Source organism: Pempheris klunzingeri, chromosome 8 (genome assembly GCF_042242105.1).
Source record: "Pempheris klunzingeri isolate RE-2024b chromosome 8, fPemKlu1.hap1, whole genome shotgun sequence".
Classification (NCBI taxonomy): Eukaryota; Metazoa; Chordata; class Actinopteri; order Acropomatiformes; family Pempheridae; genus Pempheris; species Pempheris klunzingeri.
In genome coordinates this window covers 5,865,168-5,886,768 of record NC_092019.1, presented here as the reverse complement: position 1 = coordinate 5,886,768, position 21,601 = coordinate 5,865,168, and the positions used below count along the sequence as shown (strand labels likewise).

Here is a 21,601-nt window from a genome sequence, read left to right as displayed (position 1 = left end):
AAAAAATATCACTCAATGTTTAGGCACGTGTTGGATTTGCAGAGATTTTGTACCTACCTTTAACAAAGATGTGGTGAAACAAGTATATTTTTATTATGGTGACATTTAGCTTTTTATCGTTATCAGACTGACCACCACTCCTGAGTATATGATCAGCAAAGTGTTATTTGCAGCGGGTAATAACACAAGCCTGATGTTTCAATCATGTTTATGCATGCAAAGGAGCACATAAGCACACATTTCCATACCAGCATAACAGACAGATACAATAGCGTGCCGCAGATACACGGCTGATATTTACACAGTAGAACAGGGCTGAATAGGTCATTATACCACATACGCAGCAGAAAGTTCAGTGATCACTTCAGCCCATTCAGCATGAACCGAATGCCCTGAATACCTATTAGCCACATGTGTGAACAAATAGGTTAAAAGACACAATGTTAACAACTCATGTAGAGTTTGTTTGAATAATAATACATTACAATTGTTTCCCTGGTTGGGTAATATATATATATAAGTAGCAGCTCATTATCCTGCTAAGGGGTCAGCCCTGCAGTTGGAATAATAATGATGTTCTGTAACTGACCCTGATATTTCACTTTCCAAATATCAGTCAAATGATCAAACAGTCACATAGAGAGAAAGTCATGACACGACTGACATGACTCGGTCCGGATGAAAATGCTCTTTGTGCAAGTTTGTTGAATCTATCATGTCCAGAAAGTTTATCGAATCAGAGAGAACTTGTAGTTACAGATGTCTGAATCATCACACTTCCTCTAACAAGACTTCTTAGGGTTGTCAAGGCAACCAGTCGGAAATGTACAGTTGAGAGCTGCATACTTTCCCTTTGTGACACACACACACACACACACACACACACAGGGAAACATCCTCTTAAGTAAACTATGTCACGGCCTGCCATGGGGTTTATCATAACTATTTGATTAATCACCATCCCGAAAAAGTACACTGAATCTAAGAGATAAGATAGTGGGGGGTGTCAGGGAGGTGAGCACCGGTAGTTCTAACAGTGCTATCCGGTTTCACTGTTAATTAACTGGAGCTCTGCACAGTACTAACAAGGGCCCAGCCTTCCTGGAACAACAGAAATAGTCCTGCCACTAGCTGCTCTCGCCAGCAAGCAAGCCTGCACTGTCTCACAGAGATTATCTCAACACAAGACACCTTTCAAGTAAGGTTAGCGCGCCATGTGTCTGAGGAACACCATCAGATGGATGCTTGCTTGATTTGCTTATCCATTTTGAAACTGCTTGGCTTTAACCTTCACTGCTTACTGTGGGGCTTTGAGGCAATAATGTGATCGCACATGTAGGTTTCAGGGGAAAGGACAATGAATGAATGTCACTGTGATTTGATGTGGAACTTGTGTGCTATATAGAGCACTATGGCTGACTGCTTTTGGTTCCGGTGTGTTTTTAGGAGAGCTGGATGCATTCCTAAAAGATGGCGAGCGTCGGATCCACAGCCGACAGCAGCTCCCGGTGGGGACAACATGGGGACCCTTCGAGGGGAAAATCGAGATGAGCACTGACAGCAATGCACTGGTATGTCCTTGCTTTGGTCAACTACTGTATCATTTTTAATATTTGCGTACCATTCTTTTGTATTAATAATCACATTTGTGAAATGAAATAGTGTAAAACTAAACAGGCTTAAAATGACGAATAATATAAATGAAATATAGGGAGCTGAAGTAACTAAAATCAGGGTTTTCTATGCATTAAAAGTGTGATTTGAGAAATTTTTAACAGTAGAAGGACCAGAACTCATCTTAGCAAATCCTATGCAGTACACTATTCCAGAGTTTTTGGGCCTTAACAGAAGACAGCCTAGCACCCATGGTATTCGACTGCTAGAGGACCTCAGGTTAGGTCAGTGTCAACTTAACAGTTAAGCGATGTAGTTGGGTGTCTGACCATGCAATGCTTAAAACATTCACAGTAACATTTGCAAGTCAATCCTAAAAACTAAAGCAGGTGTAATGTGATTATATCTCTTAGTTGCAGTTGTAGTTAAAAGTACAAAGGTTAAACAAAACCGAATAAAAGAAAGTGAATAGCATTCCAACAATATAAAATGAGACTAAATTAGGACATGTATACCAGTTTTAGTGCTTCTAGTAGTAGGAATTGTTTGAATATTTGCAATGTTCATAAGTTGGTAAAAAAAATAAGAGCAAATTCAAGTTCTGATCAAATGTTATATTAAGATTTTTAACCATAGATTTAATGTTCCATGACACCTGGATTTGGTAGTACCTGATCGGAAATATGTTGCAGGCTGTTTTGTGTGGATTTAGCTGAAGAAGAGTTGATATATGAACTGAACGTATAGCCCCTCTATAAATTATGCTTTTTTTTTTTTTTTTTTAAAGTGTTATTTGGACAGCAAGTGGTCCTTAAAACTTACAGTGAAATGTTTGTTTTGGTCAAACTTTGCCTTGAGCAGCCATTGAGCATTATTACCAGAAAGTCATACATCTAAGGACCATATTAATGGCAATTCCCATGACATTCAAACCCATTGAGGTGGCTCTTTCGGGATCCAACTGGCCCCCAACAGAACCCTTTGAAGTGCATGCATTTAACCATTTAATCTGCATATTTTATGACAAAACACTTTAATTGGTGGATTTTGAGCTCAGTCCAGGCTTCAATTGAATGAAGTCACAATCCATTATTTTTGATGTTACCCTGCACACAGCAGCTTTATATCTCTTGTTTCAAAGATCCCAGCAGAGGCTCGTGTTGACCTGCTGCTCTAGTGGAGTGACAAGTCCTCCACGGGTTTTATATTCCATTCTGCATTGGATTAATTAAGAAAGTCCTATTAAAATTGTAACCAAGCTCACATTCATCCTGTTAAGAAACATAAGGGAAAGTCCACAAGGATTTTTGGACCCCCACCCTCCCAGATTCCTTAGACGCATAACTTTATTAAATCATTTTCGGAGCAGTTTCGACTGTTTTCTAAGCTCCCCTCATGGTTTTGAAGTCATCAGTGGCTTTAAATAACTCAGGCCGTATTATAGCCATGAAATATGGCTTCTCTCAGGGTAAAGCCAGTTATCCTTGGGCGGAAAAGTGATTTGACAGAGCAACACCTCAAGTTGCCTTCCAAAGTAACACACTCCATATATTTCTCCAGCAATCTCTGCATGAATTTCCCTGAAGAGTGTCCAAAACCAACCTTCAGCTGTCCCTCAAATGACCCTCAGACTCACCAAGTGATGTCATATAAAACATCTTTTTGAATAGTTTTTTGCTTTGGTTTTTTAAGTATATACAAACTTTACAAATTCATCACGCTACCTGCTGAACTAGATTCATAAACTGATTGTTGCTCTTGGCAGGAGTGATATGTTCTTAACTAACTGCCCTCTAAGGAATTTATTGCTACTTTCCAGATCTTCCTCGGGTTTTCTATTTTTTTTTTTAAGAAAGCAGGTGCTGGTCATCACCTGTAATAGGCTGCGGAGGGGTTACAGAATATGCCAAACCTCCCTCGCAATTAAAAGCAGTGGAGGAAGATTTGGCATATTGCCTTTAAGGATCTCAACTGTGTCTATTCCCCTGAGGGCCCTTTCAATGCTTTGCTGCTGCCCCCCTCCCCCACCACCCCCTCCTAAGTTTCATCTCTCAAATGGGGTACTGGCTGTTAGCAGCTTCTCACTATCTCTCATTAAAGGCTAGGTCAACCCAACTGGCATGTTTTGTTTTACTGAGCCTCCTTTTTGGGTTCAGTGTAACTTTTTACTTTGTTTCCTAGACACCAAATAAGCCAGAAACTATGCACATCACCAGGGAATTATCTCATTTACAGTAGCGTAGTTTGATTTCTTTCTCCTTTTATTAATCAAACCTCTAGTTATTGAGCTGTTGCCTAGTCTAACATGTAGCCACTGGCAACATCCCTAATATGGTGCTGTATTTATCTCAGTTGTTTCAGTGGGAGGCGAGAGAGTTGTGCAAATCTTCAAACACTGACACATCAAGACAGGAACAAACCCTGATGCCTCACCTGGAGAGGGGAGGAGGGAAAAGTTGAAATAACAAATGTGAGTGTGACGAGGGAAAGAAGAAGAAGAAAAAAGGCCTGGCTAGTTTTGATGCATGTCAGGGCGGCCAGTGCTGCAGAGCAGGGTCAGAAGGCAGTAGAAAGCGTTTGAGGTAGAAATAAAGGCTCGTTGCTTCAAGGGTCTCTATGTGAGCTAGGAGGCACTCTCAGTCATTCTTATGAAGTATGACCTCCACAGACTATTAAATCTCCTTTTACTCTCTGAGATTTTTTGAAACCATGGAGGTGAATGAATTACCCAAAGGCAGCCAGGTATATGGCAGGAGTGACACCTCTCTCCTGCTTGAAACACATGACCCGCTGGTGAGATATTGATATACCCTCTCGGAAATCAAACATATATTATCCCTTCATCCAGACACGTCATTTAAGATATGACTTTTTAGAGGTCAAGCTATTTTTGTCGAGACACCACGTACGGTGCATAGCTCCGTTTCTCAATCCTTGGCATCACGCCCAGAGAGGGACTAAAGTGTAATGACTCCTTAAAGTGGCTTACAGTAAATAATGAAAATACAGTGAATTTAAGAAGCTTTTGCATTAACCTGGACAGGAGCAGCACTTTGGCTCATGAAGAGAGGAGGAGAGTATGTTAAGTCCGGCTGGCGTCTGGAGAGTAGTTCTGTGGAGTCTGATGGGGAGGTGGGTAAAGATGGGAGGAGGGGAGGGTTACTGGTCCCTAGAGGCAGCAAATGGGAGCAGAAGCTGGAGCTGGCCTAGCTATATGTGCTGTGGCATGGGAGCTGATGTGGGCTGGCTGCTGGTGGACGACAGGCCTCAGTAGCTGACCGCAGTGATGGATGATGCTGAGAAAGAACGGCGAGTGGAGCGTTACATGCAGTTGTCCAGGCAGGCCTGGAAAGAGAGGTATAAAGCTTGAAAAAGTAAGAATGAAAAGAGAGAGAGCGTGGGGAGAGAGAGGAAGCAGGAAAAAACAGAGGGGGAAAAGCATGACAGGAAATCTGGGCATCTGCAGGACAGAGATAGGGTCACATCTCGACCGTTTATCAAAGAGGAAAGCAGATTTCACAGCTGATGGGTCGGCCGTGGCAGGTCTGTAGACCCCAGGGGCTCAGCTTGGCATGAGGAACTAGAGTTATAGTTATTGCTGTTGCAGACCTGTTAACACAATCACATTGCACTGTTTTGGACAGCTCACATGTCAGGCCTTACTGTGGTTTATTTATGTGTTCCTCACCATTCTTCAACCTCATGTAGAATAAATACATTTTTGTCCAAATACAGAACTAGTTTCCAGGCCTAAATCAAAGAAAGAGAAAGCTCTTAACTAGATTAAAAGACAGAGCCTACAGTCTGAACTCATAACTAAGTAATAGGACTGGGTCAGAGCAGTTTGTAGCAAATGAGGCAAAGGTGAGAGAGGTTCAAAAAACGAGAGACAGGAATAAATCTTGAAAGAATAAAACACACAACAAGAGTTGGCGTTGTGCTGCTGTTGTCAACCGCTTTCTCTGCTCTGTTCCTCTTCCTCCTCCTCTCCTCTCTCCTCTCTGTCTGACTGATGGAGCTGCCAGAGCACCGTCTCATCCCTCACTTCTCTCACTGATCAATCAGACCATTAGACTCCAATTACAGCCGCAGCCCCGGCGCAGGTGAGCGACGAGCACAGTCAGCCGGCTGCCGACAACGCCTCCGCCCGGCTTCCTCACACTCTCCAAATTAACGCAAATTAATAGTGACACTCAGACATAAATGTCTGCAATCGAGGGGCTAAATTAACAGTCTGGGTCGAAGCTATTGAGTAGCAGGTGTCTTTAAAAGCGGTAATTACCTATGGTGGACAGAACCGGGAGGAGAGGGTGGCCCACGGTTTGCCTGGAGTAAGAGGCCTGGCCCCGTTGAGCCTGGCTCCCATTGTAGGTGTTAATAATTGATTGGGAGGCAAGCTATTAATGAGCAGCAGATTTAGAGCTCTGTTGTAAATGTGTGTTGATGAGGGTGTTGCCGCCTCTTGTACAATGCCTTACCAATGCTAATTACTGGGGCTTAGTCAAGGTGCACTGTAATGAGTCTGGATTCAATAGAATTCTGGTCTTTATGTGTTTTGAGGGCCTTTTAGTACAAATTACATGCTAATTGTAATGCATATGACTTGCTTATTTCCAAGATTAAGATCTATCATGCATTTTTTATCTTGTTTTCTATCTTAATATCTTGTACAGTAGCTGTATTTGCTGTAAGCATAGGTTTTAGATAAAATAAATCTACTCCTCTAATCTCTTTTTAACACAAGGGTCATACTACAAAGGCAATGATTTGGAAAGTTACAAGGACATAATAGAAGTCAATAAGCGCTATGGACTAATAATCTTTTTCGTCCTAACACAATATTTCAACATTAGCTTTGAATCATAAGTCATCATGGTCCTAATTAATTCTGTGTTATATTTTGCCAATATCTAAGGCTAGGTGGAATATTTAGTGTGTGTTAGGGAAACACTTGGCAGCATATACATATACTATATAATTAGAAAGACAACCTCTGTTAGGTTTTCGTCTAATTCTGCCATTTGGGATTGCTGAAGATACAAAAGGAACCCTATATTAATTCTTCTTGTGTTCGGTGTCACGCTGAAAGAGGGTCAAGAATTCATATTTATGCTAAAATGTGCCTGAGAACATAGCTATTAAATGTCAGTGTGCTTGTACACGTGCGCAATGTGTCCACGTATTTGAGTGTACATGCACTTAAGCGTGTGTTTTGGGTCATGCTGTAGTGTCTGTGTATGTGTGGGAGGGCATGTGAGAGCACCTCAGCAAGCGCATGCAGGCTGCTGCTTTTGGCTGCGAACAGAGAGCTTTAGCTTGTAGACTACAGAAGAGCGAAAATGTCAAGATACTGTCCTAATTTTCACCTGGGACAGAGAGAGAGGCAGAGGCTGTCAACCGATGGAGTGTGATTATTGTGTAATTTAGTACAAGGGTAGGAATATGGGCCTGTGCAACCAAAAAATGCTCCAGAAATTATTCAGCCCATCACTCAAGCCATTTATCTCACCCCTTTTGCCCACCCTCTCCCTCCAATATGTTTATTGTTAGCTACCCCTAAACTTTAACAAGTGGTGGCGGATTTTTCTGTTTCAGAAATTATATTTTTCTTCTTGTCATTGCTTCATTAATCAAGAGGAGGCATTCTGAAAAATGTTTTGTTTTGGAGGCTGCAATCTATTTTGTGTGTGTGTGTGTTGTAGTTAATCTGCGCCCGTGGCAGGTTTCCCCTCCGAAACGCAGCGCTAAGCAGCGGTATCGCAGGCCTATTGTTGTAGCCTCTGTCATAGCAAGGAGAGCCTGATGCAGGCCTGGGCTCGCCTGATAAGGAAAAGAGGATTCAACATGGCTGGAAAGGAGAATCAGTGGGACTTGAGAGTGGAGTACGGATGGGGCAGATGCGCTCGCACACACACACACACACACACACACACACACATATGTACAGACCCACACAGACATACAGAACGATGCACACATGATGTACACACATACAGTCACACATGAGCCGACACACACACAAATCATCGCCATCATCACACTGGCACATGCCCAGGCAATTATTTACAGTAACATCCAATTACATATGCAAGAAGGCACCCCAGGATAGGACCTCTCTGTAGCATAGCTGCTAAATGACACACACATGTACACACAGCCCAGAATATTTACACACGTAAACATACAGAAACAAACCATTAAACCTAAAAAAAAAATCAACAATTTGAAGTCAAACATTTTGATTTATGTTTGCATTTAAAGGTGGCCTGCGCTTTCTATCTGAAAGGCACACTGTCTTGGATATGGTTTGAGAACACCAGACATTATCAGGACTAACAGGATTTGAATTTCTGTGTTGGACACACAAATAATTTTGGCACAAAGAATGTGACTTCATCTAATGAAATAATGGGCCCAAATTTTAGGCGGAGAACCAATTTGTGATTGCATGCATCAATTATTTCTTGGGTTTAAACCAATATCAGGGCTGGGGTCTCTTCAGATGGGTAAAATGGTAATTATCTGGCCTGCTTCCCCTTGCTCAATGTCATCCATATATTTATCGATGGCATAATCAATGGTTTTCATGTTCATACACTAAAAGGCAGAATCATCCAACTAAATCCTTTTGAAGTAGCCCTTTAAAACTGGGCTTTTTTTTTTTTATCACAGATCAACATGACACTGGTGTCTGTCTGTTTGTGAGTCAGATGGAGGATGGATTGTAGGCTGTGGCAAAGGAAAAAAAGCAGCTATTGTTTTTGGTTATTGCTATTTACATTTAATTCCCAAACCTGCGCTTTCAAAGTTTCTGTGAGCATGGCTGGAACTCATTGCCGCCCACAACTCCATGTATTAGCCGTGAAGCACTCAGTCAGTCAGCTAGTCAGATCTATTATGGCCACAGCTGAGCTCCACTGTTTGAGAGATAATGCATGGTTGACTTGATCTACAAGTGAACCTGACATTTTGCTGTCCTTACATCACAACACAACTACCCAAACTGATATGGCAGGTCCCCTGATAAGCAGAGCAGGACTCACTGATTTGCTTTGTGCTCATGGCATGCAATGGCTGCATGGTATCCTCAAACATGCCAAGGATACAGTGACTAGATCAAAACAAAAATCTAAAATTCTGTGCGTTAGTTTATAAGTTTTGCTACAAATAACAGACTGTTAGTAAATGTATTCATTCATATCTATGAATATATCATCCTTGTTGTGCAGCAAATGGTACTGAAACATAAACCATGGTTGAAGATGACAGCAGCAGTATTTTCTCTAAATGAAGAGCATATTTTTCATAAATCCTGTTGCTCATATCATGAAGATCAAAGCTTTTCTCTTTATTTTCTCAAAACAGATAAACAAATTAAACACTGACGGTGCTTTTTTTTTTTTTTACCGTATCCTTTCGTTCCCTCTATCATCTACCGCTTTTGCTTTCATCAAATTAGAAGCACCTTTATGCTACTTACTTCTATTATTTTAGTACATTTCTGAGGGGAAATATTGTGCTTTTCACTCAAGTAGTTACTGGTTACTTTTCAGATTAAATTTTGAAATAAAAATCAAATGACTTCTAAACAAACTTTTAAGATACAAAGTAATTATGTAGAATAAACTATCAAACATTATATAAACTAGCGAAGACGAGCTCCACCTTGACTAGCCAGTATTAACAACCATATAAAAATGAGCAAATGAATACTTTTATTTTGATACTTTAAGCATATTTAGCTGATAACACCTATTACTTAGTATATACTTTTACTCAAGTAGGATTTTGAATGCAGGACTTTTATTTGTAATTGATTTTTTTCCCTCTAACCCTGCTCTTTTCCTCTGTTATGCTGTAAAGTAATGTGTTGAGCTGCAAAGGAATTGCAAGGAATTTGGAATTTGTCTCCAAATCTGATTTGGTTGCACTCAGAAAATCGTCTCATGTACAGTATGCTGGAAACATTATAAAATTTCTGTTTTTAGTTTTCCAATTCGTGTCACTAGTTTTATAATTCACTGTAGATCATTTACAAGTGCTAAAATGCCTTTATTCTGTAATTTATTTACTGTCTTTCTGCGGCATGTAGATCTAGATAAAATGAATGCGTGATATTCGGCAGATTTTACACTTATCAAGCAGAGCTCATGTCTCTGTTATAACATGGCTCCATCCTCACGGACACTAGAAGATGTGGCCATTCTGCTGTAGTAAACAGACAGGCATCGGTCTTTATACAGCAGTGTGCTGAGCCATTGCTCAGCAGCAGCAGAGCAGGACTGGTGATGACTGAAAGCCCCGGTGAGGCTCCAGGTCCTGGGGGGGGCCACACTTCACACCCGCAGTGCTTAAGGGTGAGCTGGGTGTCCCTGTCCCCCTCATAACTCTCTGGCTGTTTGCTGTCTGCCAGTGGCCAATCAGAGAGAGACACAGTCTGGGTAGCAAACTGGCACTCTGAAGAGATGCAGAATCTGCATGCTTGTGTTTCCTGTAGGTCACAAACACACACAAACAGCTTGATATGAACATTAACATTCATGAACAACTGTTCCATTTGGGATAGCAAAACGCTTATATGAGTCACACATTATCACTTACAAGCGTATCGTGAGTTTAATAAAAGTGAATGACTTCTCGCTTAGGGCAGATTTGGGGAGATGCTTCTTTAGCAGTGATATAACTTTCAAACAAAATAAGCAAAGCTATGGTTTCAGTCTTTACAGAATGTTAGTCTGACAGGCAACAATAGTCATGCTCAGATCTCCACACACACACTCACACATATCGCCTTGTTTTACAGTAGGCAATATGTCTTCCCAAATGAATGATTATCCGACACTTCAATACACAACAGACCCCTGTTGCAGCAAAGGCGCAAGAGGAAGAAGAGGAAGAAGAAGAGGCAAAAAGAAAGAAAAGTGAAACAAAGTTGAGTGGTGCCAGCTGCTTTGCCATCTGTCACTGTCATGGCTGTACTTGTGATATGTTGAAACAACTTTCTTGAGAAGTGGTGGAGATAATCCTCGGTTGTTTCCATTTGCAAGCCCCTGATAGTCCTCTTGGTATTCAGCACAATGTGAGTAGTGCTAGTTGTAGATGGCTGACCAATCCCTCTATTAGCTGTGATTGTAGAAATATAAAGCTGCTCTCCTTATCATCCCTTTTAAGGAAGTTTTAAGATAGAAAGTGTGACTTCTCCGTGTTTATCTACTGGTTAGGAAGTGAGGAAATGAGACTTTAAAACATCACCAAAATCCTATATTATTTACAACAGCTTTTTACATTTATATTGCCACTCTTAGAAATCCAGCAATTTTTCACCCCTCTTTTCCTCTTGGTCACATTGGCGAGGGAAGTGGAGAAGCACAGAGGCTTTGCTTGCTTCACCTCCTTCAGTGAAAGAAGGCTGGCCACCCTACAGGGAGGCAAACCCCTGCTGGTAGACCTTGATAAGTCCTCGCTGTCCCCTGTCCTGGCCTTAGCCCTCTGATCCTCAGCCTAGTTGGCTCTGGGCCTACTAAAGACAAAGCCCTGTCAAAATGACTCTGGACGGATGAACAACCAAGCAGAAAAATTCAAGTCTTCTAACAAAAAAGGTTAGCATTGAAGATAAGAAAGCTGATAGGTGCTGGAGGAGATGAAGGTCTGGACAGTGTCCATTCTCTCCCCGGTGGTCCAGCAGTGCCTCATTAGATGGATGTCTATGAGGCTGTCAAAGCAGGAATATTATACCACGGGGTCGTCAGCAAACTAATTGGGTAACAAAGACCATTTGCAGCTTGGGAAACCCATCTTTTAACAGTCCGTGTGCTGAGACTCTGATAAGAGAGTTCACGTCTAATGCATTTAGTGAGGGGCAAGTTCACCATCTTTATCTTATTTACTTAACTTGGTGTAAATATTGTTGGTCTTTTACGGTGGATTTAGTAAGACCCCATTTCTCTGAAGTGCACCCAAGGATCAAACTATTGAACACTGCAGCAATATGTAGATGATCATGTGGTATGCAAATCACAGATACCTTTGCTCAGTTTGTTCGTCATTAAAACTAAGTTACATTTGCAATGCATTTCATGCGTTTCTTTCCTTTATTCTCTGTCTCAAGTGATAATTGCGCTGTGTTTATTGTAATTATTATTCTATTCATGTAAATATGGGCAGATTGGCTGCACAGACTGAGAGAGTCTCCTGAAATATAAAATCACATACAGTAGATGCTATTCTAATGCGTCATGAAATTTATAACTCCACCAGAGAAGAGAGGGGAGTTCAAAAGAATATTAAAATCCAATACCTAAAGGGGGGCACAGAGGTTTATCTAAAGTCAGAGGCTTTATTCAAGCATCATGCCTACTATTTTATTGTTTGTCTTTATTTACTGCCTCTGACTGATCCTAGTCTTCCATGTGTGGTTATGAGAGCAGGGATTTGTTGTGACCCCATTGACTGATTGACTCTTGAGTTCGCTTTCTTCCTCTTTGAAGAAATCCACCATCCGCATGTTTATTCCCAACAGAGAAAGAGTGGATCTGTCCAGAGAATATGCCACCTGCCACCTTGACCCCCAGGGGCCATGGTAATATCCATACAGGTGAACATTACTGACTCCGGGTTCCCTATTATGTTCTCTCATACAGCTTCTCGCTGCTCGGGGAGTCAGCCCTAACTTACATGCAAAAGATCAAACAAGTCCTTCCCAATTGAATTCAAATGGGAAATTTCGAGTAATTCAAACAGTGAGTAGTGAAGCGACAGGGCTGTTCTGTCCCCTGACCAAAGCCAAACACAAGAAGTACATGTGTATGTATATATGTGAACTCTACCTCCAAGACATGATAAAGTCCTGGAGCACATGCATTACAAATTCAGCTTTCTCTTGTTTACAACTTCAAATGGTTCTCGGGACATACGCATTATACAGAGTTATGACAGTACACAATGATTTACTTGTGAAGTCGAATTAAGCATTCTCCATTACAAAGAAAGTTGGGGACATTGTTGTATGGCGCTGAAGGGCTGGAAAGGAAGGAAATGAAGGGAAGATGATTCATAGAGAGGTTTTGCCTGAATCAGTCGAGTGGTATTGGTGAAGAAAAGGGGAGATGAGAGAAGATAGGAGGTACAAGGGGGACGGGACAGGACAGGACAGGACAGGAATCCAAAGGAAATTAAAATAAAGGAAAAAAAAGGAGGAGTGAATAAGGAATGAAAAGGAGAGGAAAGGAAAGGAATAGCGAAATAAATAAGAGGAAAGGGGGCAGGGGTGGAGGAAGGGGTTGCTTGTCTTCAGGGCAGGTACAGCTTACACTAAACTGTTTGGCTTTAGAGTTGGAGCACCTCAATGTGCCTGAAGGTCTTGAAGAATGGAGTATGGATAGAGTACCCCCTCCTTCTGAATCCCTATTCTTCTCTCTTCTCCTCCCTGATTTAGCGAGCAGTTGATTCAGTTTAAAAAATAAATAAAATAGCAACCAAAATAATTTCTAGATGTGTTAATAATTAAGCATCGCTCAACACACCGAACCGCCAATCACTAGTCTGCCATATTACCACTCTGTTATTTAACAAGCAACTGAAAATACAGTAATCATGCAATGCCACCCATAGTCAATATAAATACAACCACTGTGATTCAATGGAGTGAAATAAGTAATAGCTAATGCAGCACATGAACTTTGATGCTTACAGTCCAGTCAGCAGGATAAAAGGTGATTTAAATGAGAAAATATTTATTCCCCATAGCGCCGCCATGATAGCAGCAGCCAAATAAAGGCACATGCGCACAGTGATGGGTGTCCCTTTAAAGATTCCGGGAACAGCAGTGACTTTCTCAATTTAATCGATTTTAAAATGAAAAGTCAATTTAACAAAGTTGAAAAGAGAAAGATGGGCTAAGGGAAGAAAAAAGCATTCTCTTGCACTCAAGCAGTAAACTAACTGCTGCACAGAGCAGGCAGAGATTTCAGCTGAATTATCTCCCACCTCACATTTGCTCTTAGGCAAGCAGTTTAAAAGCCAAGCGATTGAGCCAGTGATCCAATTTGAAATGCAGAAATGATTAGAGCAGCTTGCCTCATTTCATATCGAAATTCTCTGATTTATGACAGGGCACCAGCCAAGATCTATCTCTAAAGGGAATTAGTGTGCAATTCCTGCATATTTCTGTTATTTAGTCTCCCAATAGCAGATGCTATAGCCTTAGAGAGAGAGAGGGAGAGAGGGGGGAGAAAAAGGAATGAAAGCAGTATGTAGGTATCTTTTCATTTCAGCAGATGTAACCATGGCCATTTAGAAGAGGAGAAATGACACAAAGGCAGACTTGAGAAATGAAGGTATTTCACACTTTATGTAGGATGTTGACCGAGAATCTTATTTCAGGGTGCAGTGAAAAATATGCAGCACCTAACTAAGAATATACACAGCTCTCCCCAGCATGGATAGTGGTGGGAGAACACAGACTGTGAGGTTGGCTCTGGCCATTTTATTCAACAAAAAAAAGACCCTTGCAACCCATCCATCCTTGAGGCTAAGAAAATATTAATACGCAGAGCGATAACGAGGGCTAGAGGAAAATCTCCCTTAATGAAATTTCCAGTTGACCACATGCAATTTGTTTCATCGCAGTGAACAACTAATTGCAAAGGACGTTATCAAGGTGTGAGTGTGCTGTCTGCTGTAAACTGACTGGTAAAACAGGTACAAATCCTTTATCCTCATTCCCATGTTAGAAACAGAGAACATATAAACTTGACATAACCCATACATAAGCTTTTTTTGTTATATTTACACTGCTAGTATCATCTAAAAAAGACACTGTACTTAAAAATTTTTGGCACATTGTGCTAACACCGGGTCAAATATATTGAAATGAGTTGAACTCAAATGTATTTATCAACAGATTCGAGTGGAAAAAAAAGTAATTGTGGAAAGCAGTGCTATATTGGTGAAAAAGGGAAAAACATGAAATATTCAAAAGATATTAAGACCATTATTTGACTGTAATATTTCGACTGGTGTTTTTGTTTTAAAATGGCACTACTTCATACTGAGTGGGTGTTGAAAGCGGGATGTATAAAGCCAATGAATGTCTTGAGATATTCAGAAGGATTGGTTTTGATCTCTCAGTTGTCTAAATCCTGCAGCTGTGGGATCAAGACGGATACAGTGCCAGTCAGTGACCTTGGTGGAGGAAAAAAAAAAAAAGCGATGAGGAAAATAATCATTCCCACCAAGGTTTGTATCGATTTCACCTGCCCTGACCATGAAGCGGGTTAAGAGTAGCCAGTGGTGGTGAAATGGTCAGCGGTGATATCATTAGCTTGTTGTTTACACAGGGAAGCAGGGAGTTAGAAGAAGGCTGAGTGTCACAAGCCACTTTCTTCTTCACCTCCTTCAGCTGATCAGAGGATCATGGTATCAAGGAGGGATTAGTAGCGACTTGGGATTTGTGTGATTGGTTAATTTATTGCGGTGATGGCAGGTCTTTCATCTATGGCAACATTTAATCAGCGCAGCCACAGAGGCTATTACAGGTTAGCTCCTTTCTGGAGTCAGTCCGGCTGTGCCATCAGCTCTATCACAATTCCCCTGAAATTTCCAAATTATCTGGAACAGGCTTTAGCTTCTCAGTAATAAAAATTAGAACAGATTCCTGATAGAAGCTTTTGCTCACACAGGGCCAATTATAAATAGTACAGCCCTGCCTTGGAAGAGGGAAAGGGGAGGGAAAAAAATCCAACTCTGAGAGATGTGCACGGAACTTATCGTTCAGCCCCTACTCCGCTCTGATCCAAATCCGTGTGGCTGAAAATTTATATTAGATTTTATCACAGAGGCCTAAGTCTAGAAAAATCAATGAAGGTTATCTTTTATGTTGCAGCAACTTGTGGAAATATTGATTTTCATTTTATAGCGAATTTGGAGCATCAGTTTGTAATCACTTCCTCGCTGACTACACTGTTTTGGTCACTGTATCTCTTACACGAGGAACGGTAACAGAGCTCAGAGAGAGAAAAAAAAATACCGGGAGAGTATTGAAACCACTGGAGTGAAGGCAGAGGGTGGATAAACCATAACACACTACATAGACGGGAAGGCCAGAGGGTTTTTTTACAGGGTCTGACAGAAATGATAGTCTGTAAACTGATATTAAACACCATATCTCTATAAATGAAACAGATATTCACTTATTTTTTGATTCCTTTTTTTTATTTCTATTTCAAACACCTGCAATTAATATGTGATACTAAAACAATAATATATATTACGTTTTTTACGTCATGAAGATGAAATTAAAATAAAGGCTTAGGTAAGATTAGCCACTTGTATGTGCATATTCACAGATTTTAAGCAAGTGAAATATTTAACCATCCAATAGGGGTCAGCACATGTTACAAACTCCCCTCAGTTTTCTGTTTTGGACAGGAAAGAGCTTCCATACGTCACATCCCCTGGTTGTGTAGGTAAAAGAGGAGTTTGTTTTTATAAAACCAGTTCATCATATACCCCCTCGCTCCAGGGAAATCAGAATGTTCTGGCTGTCAGTCTGCATTTCTTCTGGCCTCGGCCACTTAGGCCAGCTGATCCGGTTGTACAAATGTTTTTCATTTGCATTTGGAAACGCTCCCTCCTGCAGTGACGCCACTGTGTCTTAATCCTAAATATGTTGTGTGCAGTTGCTCTTCTGCATTTCTTTGTCTTTGTGACGGCTGGTACATGCAGCATGCTTACAAAGCACATAGGCCACTATTGTCACGATCAATGCATTATGTAAATCTGCACAGAGAAACTGTGGTGAGCTGTTGCTGTTCTGTTTCCAACAAAAAGGAAGCATAGAAAATAGCAGTAATGGACGATGAAATCAAAATAATGCATAATAATCATAGTTACAATTTTAAAAGTTTTCATCTTAGCAATAACTAAAGAAACAATAGTTTTTACTGCAATGACTTCTAATGCAGTTCTCATGCTCTCTAACAGTGGGAAGATTGTTAATATGGCATTTTCTCCCTACTGGCTACATTAAGAGCAGCTGGAATATCATGAATTCCCAGAGGCTCAGAGGGACGGCAGAGAGGCCTCACGCTGCTGAATAAGAGATGGCTCCAGTCTGGAGATCTAAGGAAGGGTTAATCTGATTCCCATTTCAGATAGTCGTCCTAGCAACAATCGGCCGGTCTGCTCTGCTCCTTTGACAGGGGTGTGAGATTTTCAGGTTAGCCAGATAGAAGACTTTATTGTGAGGCTAATTTGAAATGTGAAATCGAGGATGACTTAAATTACAGAGGTCCTCTCTGTCTCATCTGCTGCCAGGACGGGATAAGAAGATGCCAGCAGAAGGAATAAGAATATCAACAGACACAATTTACTCTGTGTTTGATCACTTTGGCAGTGTAGTTTGCCAATGTGCAGATATATGTGCATATATATATATATATAAATATATATACGTACACATACACACACATAGGGATTATTTAGAAATCTGTTTTTATTTAGTGTATTTGTTTTCTTAATTTGCAGACAAAATCCAAACAGATTGCTATCATTTCACTGAGATATATTTGCTATTTGTAAATAATGCTCTCTAAAAAATCAGTTTGTCCTCCAGCCTCAGACGAGATAGAGTTCATGGAAAGAGAAATGGGCGGGTGGAGGAGGAGGAGGAGGAAGAGGAGGAGGGGGCATGCAGGCGCACTGCCGGAGCACAGTGCTCATCTCTTGTGCATATCTGTGCCAATTCAGACCTTTAACATGCTCAAGTGACATTTGCATTTATCCTTGAAGGTTGTTGCCTTTTGCGGGGGAGAAATAAGTGAAAAGCACGAGAGGACTAGTATTTTTCTGTTGCATTAGGCAGATGGACAGTGTCCTGTCGCTGCCTGCCTCAGATGGAAAAAGAAATGAAGTGTCGAGATTGCACCCCAACCCATTTTCTCTTAGCTAAACTATTTCTGTAACATCCTAATGAAGGAGGGCCCCGGGGTTCAAAAGTAATGGCCTTGAAATACTGACATTTTGCCTTTGAGTAATAGGCTACTGTACCCTGCTGCCTGAGATGTTGCTACCACCCCCCAGACACACACACACACACACACACACACACACACACACACACACACACACACACACACACACACAACACCAACACATATTTTACAAGAAGCAAAAGAAAAAGAACACCAAAATAAAATAAAACAGAATAGAAAATCATATGAGGATAAATAGAGCAAGCAAATCTGGTGACACTGCGCCATGTGAATCTATTATGGTGGATGTTGCACTCTATCTCCCTGTTTTATTTTTTTCTTTCTGAGAAATAAAACTCCACGTTTGACCTCTGACCAAGAAGAAAAATGACCTTACACATTCAGAATAATTTTCCGGCATATTATAAAAACTCTAACCTCAATCGCCCTTTGAAATGGATACTGATTCTTTAAATTCTTCCCTGCTTGTTTCAGGAAATAGTGAGATCCTGGCGATAGCGAGGCACAATGTGCCCAAAGTTCACTGCTGAACACTCGCTTCCTTCTCTCTGAAAGTCACCAGCCTTTTTCTTTCTTTCCTTTTCATAATTCCCGGACACCTTAGATGTGCTTCTTAATCTAAGAGATCTGATGCTGAATCATTGGGTTCAAATCTGGATGATTATTCTTTCTTTTCGATACAATACGGGCTCTTGCACCCATTTGTCACCACTCCAACTACTGTACAGCCTTTGTCTGTAGGCCACCACACACACACGCACGCACGCACGCACACACACACACACACACACACACAAAACCTGCCCTCATTCAAGCAATGTAAAAAAATGGATTGGGGTGGACTTGAGTTGCATGCTGTATAGTTCCTGAAATTGCCTGTTTATGGCCATTCAGAGCAGCAGAAGAGCGTAACTCAGTGGTTATTAATGTTTCTTTAATCACCAAAATAAGCAAATGATTAGTGTTTGTTATCTGTCCCCGTCCAGAAGACGAAGAGCACGGTCCCAGTGGTGCTGAGCGCCGGCCCCAGGTGGCTGCTGGATGTGACTTGGCAGGGAGCAGAAGACAACAAAAACAACTGTGTGGTGTACAGCAAAGGTAAGCAAGCAGCGCCGGCATCCTGTTATCTCTCCACAGCGCAACACACCACACCACAGCACCTCCGCAAAGACACTGACAATCCTCCATCCACTCCACTCCTGCCTGTCTTCCTCTCTGTTTGTCTCTCTGTCTTTCTTCTACTTTTTCCTCTTCTTTTTCTTGCACTCCTTGTTTCTCAAAGTCACAAACACACACAAGTAATTGTATGTACACAGCTACAAGGACATGCAAAAAGACATCCATGCACACACTCCCGCACCATATCTGTTTTACTCCAAAGAGTAATTTATATCACTAAAACTCTGATTAGGAATCGAGAAACATCACTTGACACACAAAGTTAATGGTCTTTAGATTTCACAAGGTAATTAATGCCCCCTTTTTTTCCCCTGAATTCCTATCACAGTGCAGATAGCGAGCAAGTGGAGATGGCTTTGCCATTTTGCTTCATTTGTTCGCGCACTAATTCAGCAAAGCTTTAGCTGTATATCTTTAATAAATCAGACATGTTCACAGAAGCTGCAGCAGAAATGGATTTATGTAAATATGTAGAAAGAAACACACCATATCTGTCAGAAAATCCATGTTGTTTATTCAGCCTTGACCCTAAAAGCACAAAAACCCAAATGACCCACTGTCATAAAGATAAACTCCTCAATCTGCTGCATTGTGTCCAGCAAACCCTCATTAAAACAGCCCAACATGGATCTGGAGAGAGTCTGGTTTGTTGCAAATTGCATGAGAAGATGCTTCAGCTGTATACAGCCCTGACACTACAGTTTTGTAGCTTCACTTCTCATGAAAGCACAAGGCTTCTGCAGCTATAATTGGGTCTTGACGGGTGTTAACCAGAGAGACACAGCAAAATAAATACGCAAATAAAGATGTGTTTTGGATTCCAAAGGGTGAAGGAAAGGGGCTCCATTTATCACTTTTCAAAAATGATTACCCCGTGACAATACCCCCAAAGCTGAAATGGAGCTTCTTCTCCCTCAAAGTGAATAAGTGGCAGGAGTGGGATTTGCAACCCGGATTTTCAGTCTCCCAATTCTCATCTACTAATCACTAGACTGCACTGGGGAGTTATCCTCTTAACCGGCTACTTAACTTTGTGCTCTTTATCACCAAATCATTAAAGTTTTGATAAGCTGTTAAAGAAGATTATGCACTTCTTTAAAATCTTCTAATCTTTTTGCTCGGAGACTGACTGTATGAAACAAAAAAAAAAAAGGGGCAATAACAGGATTTCTCACTTTTTTGTTAGGTCTGGAGAATTTCCCCTGCCTCTCTTCATACATGTATCCTCGAGATAGCATCACACACACCACATGCAGCTCCATCACCTCAGCTGTTTGTTGCTGACAGTTCCTTTGTTTGCCACTTTCAGTTTGACCTTATTAAATTAAATACAATAACATCTCCAGACGTCCCCTTGTGAGAGTTGTTCTGTGTTGTACTCTATAAGTTCATTACAGTAAATCCGCCACAAGAATCTTCACACGCTTGCCAACTGATGATAAATGATAATAGAAAGAATGCTGAATACAAAGAATTAATTTAAATCTTGGCGTAGAAGTTAAATATCTCTTGTCACCTCATAGTCGCTGTGTCTGAGCCGTCACTAAGCTGAAAAATACATCAAACACAATTTCATTCTGTTTATTTTATATAGCTTCAGCATGTTATGGGAGTATTTGGGGTTTTTTTTTCAGAGGGATTGTTAATTAAGATAATGATGTCACAAAGAGTTTTCACATCAGGAAAACTTTTCACTTTTAACTCAATGCTAGAATAAATATAAAAAAATTCGATACTAGTGTGATACCACGAGGTACCAAAAATCCAGGCTGTGTAATTCCATACTTGACTCCAACAGCTTTGTAGCAACTTTGCCACAAAGCTTTGGATAAATTGGTTGGGTGTCCGTTTTACTCGGCTCTCTTTCCAAAATTGTTCCACATTTTTGCTCCTGGCCACTTTTTTTTTTGGGTGGACTGAGAGTAAGTTGAAAAAGTGGTGAAGTGTTTGATGCTGTTCAGCCGTTTGACACTTGCGTCTAGACTGTGACTCGATTTCTGCCGCTCATTCTTCTTCTTCGCCCTCTTTTAAATATTCCAATCTGCATGTGTGGGCACCCTCTGGAGGTGACATTGAAATTGAATGTCAGCATGCTGAAAATATCAAATCTTTGTCAAATTCAATTTTGAATTTGGCCTTTTTTCTTCAGTTTTGAAGCACACTGGAATTGTGTTTATCATGTCGACACTAGCGTGGATTGACCAAAGGGGAAAAGCTTCAACAGGAACTTTATTCCCACCTCTTAAAGCTGAGGCCAAGATTGTTTATATCTTCACCCCTCTGCTATTTCTCCTCTGTAGGCTGCTTCATTGCTCCCTGAGATGCGTTACTTATGGAAAACAGTGAATATCTCAATACACAGTATGCTTGCAAAATATGCTTTGGCTCACGTTTCAGTGGTCTCGGCTTTCTTTATGGCTGCCTGCAAAGATAGTAGCAGTTCACTCTGGATGCTTGCCAGTGTGAATCTATGGGGGAGTATCTCTAAGTAAGGACTGGTGATTGGTTTGAGTGGCTGTAGCTTACTGTTGGGTGTTCTGTCCTATGATTTCTGCAATACATTTTGTACGACTGCACATCCTCTCTCCCCGAAACTTGTCATTCAGGAAGTCGGGGAAATATGTGGAGAGGGAGAGAAGACAAGATTCAGCAAAATGATTCCTCTGAGAGTTGTATTCCAGCAGTGTGTTATGTATAATACATGCACTGGAGTTTGTAACAAGCAGCAAGGTGGTATAGTCAGGTCCCCCACGGGCTGCCTGTGGTCATCAGCACTAAGACAAGCTAACCCTATAGTGTCAAATATGGAGTTTGTT

The 21,601-nt window shown here is 41.0% G+C and overlaps 1 protein-coding gene across 1 annotated transcript in view; it reads left to right on the top strand.

Moving 5' to 3' along the window:
* zfpm2a (zinc finger protein, FOG family member 2a) overlaps positions 1 to 21,601 on the top strand; it is an 82,868-nt gene that overhangs the window by 21,947 nt on the left and 39,320 nt on the right. The window contains exons 4-5 of the mRNA XM_070834793.1: positions 1,447 to 1,571; positions 18,593 to 18,704. Coding sequence (XP_070690894.1) covers positions 1,447 to 1,571; positions 18,593 to 18,704 — 237 coding nt within the window. The remainder of the gene's footprint in view (positions 1 to 1,446; positions 1,572 to 18,592; positions 18,705 to 21,601) is intronic.